The 9,487-nt window shown below is 38.5% G+C and overlaps 1 protein-coding gene across 1 annotated transcript; it reads left to right on the top strand.

Moving 5' to 3' along the window:
• The first annotated feature begins 756 nt into the window (after positions 1 to 756).
• LOC144447325 (uncharacterized) lies at positions 757 to 6,074 on the top strand. The gene is made up of 3 exons (XM_078137286.1): positions 757 to 878; positions 2,288 to 2,402; positions 3,110 to 6,074. Exons 1-3 carry the CDS (start codon positions 854 to 856, stop codon positions 4,107 to 4,109), a joined length of 1,140 nt encoding a protein of 379 aa, XP_077993412.1. The 5' UTR covers positions 757 to 853; the 3' UTR covers positions 4,110 to 6,074.
• Positions 6,075 to 9,487: the final 3,413 nt, after the last annotated feature.

Genomic DNA, 9,487 nt, shown 5'->3' with positions numbered 1-9,487 from the left:
AATCCAAATTTTCTATGTCATCATATGCAAGGCACGGTGTTATTTCAATGTCTGTGATTGTCCGCTAGTATAGGTCCTTCCCTGCTTTATATTAACTGAACTGGGGCGCCGTAGACGACAATACGGAGAGAGTCCGAGAGGCGCGGCAGACTTTAAGATTGGGTTCAGAAAGGGTATACTTTTCACGTTAAAACTGCAAACATAGATTTTCTTAATAAGCTTGTGGATGGTTAAAGATCAAATATGAAGTTCTCCTCCACGATTATAAGTAATTATAACTATATTTGCCTTTCATATTTGACAGGGTTCCAACACCATAGCACAACCAATGTAAAAACAAATACATCACCATGTCATATAAGTTACCAGACGTTGGACGTTGGTATGAGAAAGGGTCTTTTTTCTAGAATACGCAATGAAAAAGTTTAATTTTTAGATCTGCGAAGGCTCTCTATAGACGTTTATCCGGCCATGCCCCCCCCCCCCCCCACACACACACAGTATATTACCGCATTGCTTTGTCTACTATACAGGTACATACAGACTGAAAGATCAGCCGTTGTTTTATAGAGAAATGGTTTAGCCTCAGTAAGGAGGTCGCTGCAGTACCGGTACTCCTCGCAGCCTGAGCTGTCATACACGAATGATTGGGATTGTAGATATATATAGAGAAACGTGCGCCAACGAACTCGAGGGATGAAAAGAACACGTCTGACCTTTGACTCGACCTTACCTGACACCAAACTTCTAGTACCAGCAGAAAGTAAAAGGGAGTTGGTTTAACGTCCACTCGTAAAACGTACCAATCTTGCGTCATTTCCTTGGGACATACGTTTCGAAAACAAAGACCACAATGGCTGCCGCCTTTAAGTTGTCAGGTGAGATATTACATTTAAGCTTTTTGTTTGCCTAAAATTTAAAACAAATTTTTGGAGCCATGAAGGTAGGATTCGGTATACGCGGTGCTCTTTTTCAGGTAGAAGGTAAGCGTAAGCTTATGCGTCATTTTCTCAAGGAAGTTGTCTATAAATTATTACTCCTGCCAAGACGGGTCAAAGTGAACACGTAGGTCGGTTCTTTTCTCGAACTGAGCATTTAACGCAAGTTATTACGCTTCGTAGACTGCTCAAGTTGGATTTTTACTCAGTCTGACGCGTGAAATGTACGTGTACGTATGTGTACGTGTACGTGTACATGTGCAATATATTGGTGTACGTCTCAGTGGAGCTCGTCTCACGTCGTTATATATTTCTAACTATCAACATCTTGGCCAAACCAGGGTTGAACCGCTTATATATGATTTATCGAACGTTTCACTTAGAGCCATTACATTCTTTGGACCACTTTTGATTTTTTTAATAGCAGGACCCTTGAATTTACTTCCTTGAAGTTAGGCCAAGCTTATACGTCATATCAAATAAAATTTTTAACAAATTTACAACTTTTTCACTTAACTATGAATTACCTCGCCAAAATCTCGTGCGGTTATAACGCCTTGAACGTGATTATAGGAGGTGGAAATAGTTTTTTTTCATATAGTTTTACTTTTTTACAAAATAGACTCGGACAATAGGCGTTGTTTTTCAGCAGAAAGTCGACGATTGAAAAGGTACACAGCGGAGAATTGTCAAATGTCACCACACCTCAGTGAATCTGAATGCGATGTCATCAGTGTTGAATTGACTTACTACGCATACATTATGCCACATACAGCTCAGCACTGTTTGTATATTCACCTCAGTCAACCCGGAATTCAAGTACCATACTTATCATATTTGCATATCATATACCAGGTAATAAAGGTATCACGTGACTCCAGGCCTGCAACTCGAATGTAAAAACTCACAGTAGTCAGTCACTTATGATTTTCATGTAATCATAACCAATATATGGGTTTTGTTTGACTTTTACAACAAGCATGCATTTACTTTACTTTTTTTGTGTGTGTTTCTTTTGTTCACAATGGAGTCGTACGTATGGTCAGCAATTCCCAATAACTACCAAATACGAGTAAATTGTACTTACAGTTGTGCTCTCTCTCTCTCTCTCTCTCTCTCTCTCTCTCTCTCTCTCTCTCTCTCTCTCTCTCTCTCTCTCTCTCTCTCTCTCTCTCTCTCTCTCTCTCTCTCTCTCTCTCTCTCTCTCTAATATACCATTATTTCAATTTTCGACCCCTCGTATCCCCTTCCATGTATTAGAAGGAGTGCCTGGTTATTTATGTTGCTCACTTGTGGTCCCCTGAATGTGTTTGTTTTGAGATGTGACCCACAATTTCTGTCTTAAACAGATATGCAAATAGCTGCTATAGTTGCTGGTGGTGTTGCTGGAATGTTCATTTTAGGAGCCTTCATTAGACTCGTCGTTGGACTCCTTCGTAAATCAACAGATGAGGACGAAGAGAAGTACGTATACAACTATTAACTAAAGGACAGACATATTTATATCTATGTTTCTGATGACCTGACAGACCACTATATTTTATTAATCTGTATACCAAAGACACAATTTTGTTGACAGATATATAATTAACTATAGATCAGTTCTGTACCTGAAACACGAAAATAAAATCAATACATACATACATACATACATACATACATACATACATACATACATACATACATACATACATACATACATACATACACACACACACTTCACTTGACTACCCACCCATTTTACTTGTCACTTGTCATCTTTGCAATAGACACAACACATTTCACTTTCGCTACAGGAGTGGTCGAATATAAGCGTTCCTTATTTAATGCTTCTGAGAGAGAGAGGGAGAGGGAGGGAGAGAGAGAGAGAGAGAGAGAGAGAGAGAGAGAGAGAGAGAGAGAGAGAGAGAGAGAGAGAGAGAGAGAGAGAGAGAGAGAGAGAGAGAGAGAGAGAGAGAGAGAGAGAGAGAGATGTCATGTTATAGCACTATTGACCCTCAGTTTAGTTGTGCTATAAACTGCGATATATGTGCGAAATGACAAAATAACCACGCACAGTTTAATGAGACTTCGAAGGTCGTGAATGGTCGCTGTCCGGTCTCCATACATATTCGAAGCCGATCAAATGAGCATCTGTATATTAAAATCCTTCTCATATACTTTTTTCACAGTCTCGTCAACAACCCGTACAAAGACCTCCACCGACATCGCCGAAGTAGTGTGGAGAGTAATGAATATTTCTCAACAAAATACCATTCATCAGAAACAGTAAGCGCTGACGCCTTACAGCGGCAACAAATTGTAGTACAGGGTTCGGACTCTGCTATGACATTAGAACGAGATCTAATGGTGTCTCAAGACGAACAAAACGAGGTGTCTACTTTCGGTTTTAGATATAGTATAGGAGCACTACGAAGATCTACCGTCGGGAGACGACAGGACGACGATAATGCATCTCATACGACGGATTCCGATACAGATTTTATCATCGAACAGGAGATGACGGACGAACCCGAACAGGAAGAATCGGGTCAAGTGACTACGGTGGCGTTGATCAATAATCAACAATCGGCGAATGATGGATTCGGAGACGGAGACAAAGAAGGAGACAATGCGTCCCATACGACGGATTCTGACACAGATATCAAAATCCAACAAGAACAGGTAGAAGAACCGCCAAAAGTTCAGTCAACCCCTGCTACTTTGTCCGGCGACGATTTGCCAACAGCTGCAACTGAAGGCGGTGATAACGTGTCTCACACGACAGATTCCGAAACTGACATCAGACTCGAACAAGAATCAGGTCTGCCTTCGGAAAAAGCGGCTAATGATGACGAAAAGAGCGCACGCGACGACGACGACGACGACGACGACGACGACGACGACGAATCGTACACAACGGATTCTGACACAGATATAAGAATAGGACAAGAGGTGACAGTGGAAGACAGATTGAAATCGCAGTCAGTAACATCGAATTTACCTGTGCTAAATGACGGCGAAGACATTGCTGAGAACCAGGATGTCGATATTGATGACAAATCTGAAGTTTCTGGCCTCGATAACTTTTCGTATGCAAAGAAAGCAAGCGAAGACGAAAACTTTATGATGCGTGGTGGTGGCTTCACAGACAGTGTACATTTGCAGGCTTTGAAAACAACAGCACTGTGAGGGCAGTGTTTGCCTCTCGATCTCTATTACTAGTATTATATTCTATATCCAAAGACGGTAGTACGGTCCAACAACTTCCCCAGAAACCACAGTTTTCTAAATGGGCCACATGACATTCAGCATCACATGTATGAATTTTACTACGTGCAAGGTTAAGACTTGATTAACCTACGGTAGTTATTTTGTATCGCAGATGGACGTCAAGAAAACAGCGAATTTGGGAACTATGCTATGCAGACTAACCAATATATACAGACATGCTCATAGGACATGTAACAGCAAAATAAATATAAACATCGGGCGCATCTGGACAGTAAGTTAAATGTTTCTGAAACAGGGAACTTGAAATAAGTTAATCAGAGTTTAAAACATATATTCTAGAAGTAATAAGGAGCCAACTGCCCAAGCTTTGTTACCTGTTTCGCCTCTTTGAAAAAGCGCAGCATCTTGAATCGAAGACTGATTTTAAGGTACGGACCTAAAACTATTTTTTTTAATGGATCTATTGTTCTGTATTATGGTTACAGCTACATACATTTGATTTACCTACAGGTGATTCAGTACTGTTCAAGGTATACATCAATCATTATATCCAATCGACTGTAAGATACGCGTCGTGTCGCTCCGCCCTCACAAATGTGTGAGGGCGCCCCGTCACGGCTTACCTTACCGACTACTAGTATATATTATCTAACAGACTAACAGCTTTAATAGACATCAGTCAATGTGAAGACTCACATATACTACTAACGTGTTCGTTTGATATTGGAACTACAGATAAATATATATGGCCTTACTACTATATAATGATATTTAGTACACGGTACTTTGAATCTGTGCGAATATTTTACAACTCAAAATATCATGTACAAGTACTAATTTGGAGTTGTCTTTTAGGATGACATCATAAATTATAATTATATAATCTATATATGCTATTCGGTTTAAAATTACGTCAACTATAAGAATGACGTCATCCCACAGGGTTTATAATTACGTAAATTTACAGGTGATGTCATCCAACTCGGTTGATTATTACATCAAGTATAAAAATGACGTCATCCTACTTGGTTTATAATTACGTCAGCTATAAGAATGACGTAATCATACTTGGTATATGATTACGTCAATTTACAAAATGACGCCATCTTACCCCTGTTCAACTTTATAACTGACTGACGTCATCATCGGCAATCGTAACTATCTTACTTTAAAATAATATATGACTTGTGAAAAAATCAACGATACTAAACTAATTTCATCATCATTATTGACAAGTATTTGTTTCAAAATATACACTTTACTGTCATGGCAGTACTTTAAAGTCAAGTCTTATACCAAGAACTATACCTAGCACAAGTCAAGTTGAACAAAAGATATGGAATATATTGGTCGTTTTACGTCACAGGTTCTGCTGTGTTCGAAATACGTCAAAACATTCAAAATTACCATTACTTTCCCCGATTTTTCTGTGATGTTACTGGTGCTGGTATAATTAATTTATTCTCCAATATTTTTCTTCATTCAGTCTAGCGACTCATAATGACAAGTCCCCCTAGGTCACTTGTATTTTCCTTGACTGAACAAAGAAAACTAATAACATCTAATTACACAGTCACGGTACCAAAGCTTATTTCTTGGTATGTTTGAACATCAACTGAACATTTGAGATAAGCTGTATTTGAGATACGAGGTTTGAGATTGTATTTAAACCAACTTTATAATTTACTCTTTAATTTACTTCAACTGAATGAATCAAAATTGTAAATATGATAATAGAAGAATTAAAATTAATATCTATTAATATATATTCATATTTTATTATAGTATAGTATTGGTGCCTGATTAGTGTTTTCAAGTCAGTACAGTGGGTGTCCACTGATGACGTGTAGCTTTGCAATTTAAGCAGAAATATGATATTCAAATCAGAAGTTCTCTTGAATAAAGTTTTTTTTTATCTACTCAGCTCTGTGTTTGTTGCCATCAATAGTTAATAATGAAAGTCACAGTCGAGCTCTGCGATAAGATGTAGTAATGTTAGTAAGATTTTTTGTTTGAGCTAGACGACGTTTTGTTTCAAGTCAACTGGTTTCCATCGTAAAAATGGCGGATGGGTTGTTATATTTACACTGACTTAAACGGTTATGTATTTCTTAAATTAAACTTCTACTCGGCACAAATTTCAGTGACAAAAATATGGTGATATTTGGATTTATCCACTTGGGTTTAAATTCGACATTCTGATTTGACAACAGATCTAATTATATCTTCTAAGTGACTCAAGTTCCATGTTGAACTCACCATTGGTGTTATGGGTGAGTGAGTGAGTGAGTGAGTGAGTGAGTGAGTGAGTGAGTGAGTGAGTGAGTGAGTGAGTGAGTGAGTGAGTGAGTGAGTGAGTGAGTGAGTGAGTGAGTGAGTGAGTGAGTGAGAGAGAGAGAGAGCGAGCGAGTGAATCAGTAAGTCACATGGGATGAGTATGCCAGTCAGTCTGACACAGTCACACGCTCACTCTGAGTCACCCACTCACCTAGTCAGTCACTGGTCAGTCAATCAGTCAGTTAGCCAGTCAGTCAGTCAGTCAGTCAGTCAGCCAGTCAGTCATAAACAACGCCAAAAAGTCCTTGATTAAACCGAAAGCATGTTATCATTGGTCGGGGTAGGTGGTATCAGATACAGTTAATCATCAAATGACCTGACTTGTCAATAGATTTGATTTCATTACCACCAAGTACATTACACACATTCACTACTCATAGGATTTATCGATTTTTATTTCTCGACGATAAAAACATAACTTTGTTTGCCCTTTGATTAGGTGCCGTGTGTATACGTATGCGAGCTTTACGGTTTACCCGACACAGTCGCATTTAGTCTTCATAATTATCTCATTGAATGTTTACCTCTTCAGATTCGTACCAAAAGAGGTATATTATGTGATCGTGAGTAACAGAGAGAATCGCTTATAAATGTGTATTGCTAGTTTCGAAATAGAGGAGCGCCCTCAACCAAACCTACTGGTATAATGAAAATGAGTTGAACTAAAAAGTCACAGTTGACGACAAGGTTCATAAAGGATTCTTTTCAAATCTTGTATCACCAGCTGTTTGAGTGCCATACTTTTTGTATGCACTATAAGCTAGCTTGTGTTTTATACACAACCACATCAAGGCACTAAAATATACAAAGTCATGAACAAGTACAGAGAGGGCGACAGCAGGAGTGGCGAAAACACAACGACACAAAATATCACAATATATACATCATGAAAGCCCCCCCACCACCACCATATTGTTAGGGTATGCATATACAACGCATTGTTTGTAGTTTTAAGGCTATCCGTTGACTTATTGTTAGTCTGGATGCCAACGTGGTCTCTATCTAAACCACAAATCGTAATGATACCGTATAGGAACTAGACTAACTTATTGCAGATCTCTTTGGAAATGACCATCAGATTTGAAAGCCAGTGACTAGATTTTCTAGATTCTAGTCAACTATGTTTGATATTAGGTAAAGATATATCGATTGCCTTCCTTATTTGGGAATTGACCTTCCTTATTTGGGATTGACACTGAACCACAAATCACAACGAAATATCAGCAAATGTTCATATATTCGACATCGTCAATGTAAAGTGTGACATGTAAGACACTTAGAGTCCACATCACGACACCAGAACAACAGGCTGTCTCTCACCGAAATCAGGAACTTAGACTTGAATTGCTGTCAGCACTGAATACTCCAATACTATAGGCAGAATGTACGCACAGTATAAGTTGTAATTTTCAACCATAAAAGGATTGTACAATATTGAAGTGTTTATCTGGTGTATCAGTTATCATAACTGGCTTTTCTATTCTGGCTAAATTGTCGCATTTTGTACTGAAAATCTCGTCATTGTCAAAGTAAGCCACGTCATACTATTGAGAAAACGATAATTATAAAATTGCAACCCGAACTTCCTGGTTTCCTTGAAGTCGTTTGGTGATTATGACGACAATTTCTTCCTTGTCTGTGTTATGACTCATCCTTAATTAATTCGAAACAACCTTCTAATCCTGAAATTAGGTTGAATCATGGGTGAATTAATATAAACCTCGGACAATCTGATGGTTGTAAATATCTTTATTATAAAGGGCACGTTTATTGACAGGAATTAACCCTGAATAACTTCGTAACCTGGGTTGAAAGTCGAGGCTTTGAGATGAATGAATGAATGAATGGATGGATGAATGAATGAATGAATGAATGAATGAATGAATGAATGAATGAATGAATGAATGGATGAATGAATGAATGAATGAATGAATGAATGAATGAATGAATGAATGAATGAATGAATGAAAGAATGAATGAATGAATGACAATGACGACACCATGAATATACTTTGATCAGTGGACGATCAAGACTAAATCATAGACTTTTGTCTGTGGTAAACCTCAGACTACTACTAACTACAGTATTGTGTCGAGATCTGATATTTAAATACTAGTGGACGATTCATCCATAGTCTGTTTCTACTGTCCACCCTGCGTAGTCTTATCTAGATCTGTGTGTTGGACGATACAACAGTGAACTCGTATCATCCTAAAATGTGTCAAACTTGACACACCATACTGACAAAACAAATACACAATCTTTCATCAACCACTCGAAGACTAAAGCAAACTGGAAAAACGCTGAGTCGGCATATTTGTGTAGTGTTTCAATATAGTGAACTTCAATCTTGAAAGGTAACAACTAAAACAAGGCGACCAAGTATTCACTACTAACTGGTCCATATACAATATTTGAAATGGCAGAAGTTACACAAAGTATAACTCGCGGGGTATAGTAACTGTATTTTGGCCTACAGGGAGTCAGGCAACGCGTAATGTTGCCTTGATTGCAGGTTAATACCAGCGATGAATACGACACGTCAAATAATGTTGTAAGTGTCACAATATTCTCCATACGTTAGACGTGCTTGATACTGGCAGCATAGAATTGGTAATGGTATACGAGCATGATTACGCATCCCCGTGTTTCGGTGTTTATCAGCTAAATGAGCGTACGTATGATTGCCGGTATCATCACATGGGGGGGGGGGGGGTTGTGTTCCACAACACGGTGACTGAATTAGATCCTAGGAAATGAGAATTGGTTTACATATACACGTGACATTAATGATGACTAAATTATTAACACACAAAGACAAATTGGTTTACTGGTGATAAAGAAGAGAGTGAACAAGGAAAAGGCGGGGGGGGGGTTCGCGTTAAAGGAGTCAGGCTGTACCGATGCAACAAATTACTGACCGCACTGTAAAGTGTATTTGCATACTGTGATGAATTAACTGAGACGTGATGTGTGTATGACGATGTAAAAGATATCA

This window comes from Glandiceps talaboti, chromosome 16, assembly GCF_964340395.1.
Source record: "Glandiceps talaboti chromosome 16, keGlaTala1.1, whole genome shotgun sequence".
NCBI lineage: Eukaryota > Metazoa > Hemichordata > Enteropneusta > Spengelidae > Glandiceps > Glandiceps talaboti.
This window is presented reverse-complemented; position numbering and strand designations above follow the sequence as displayed.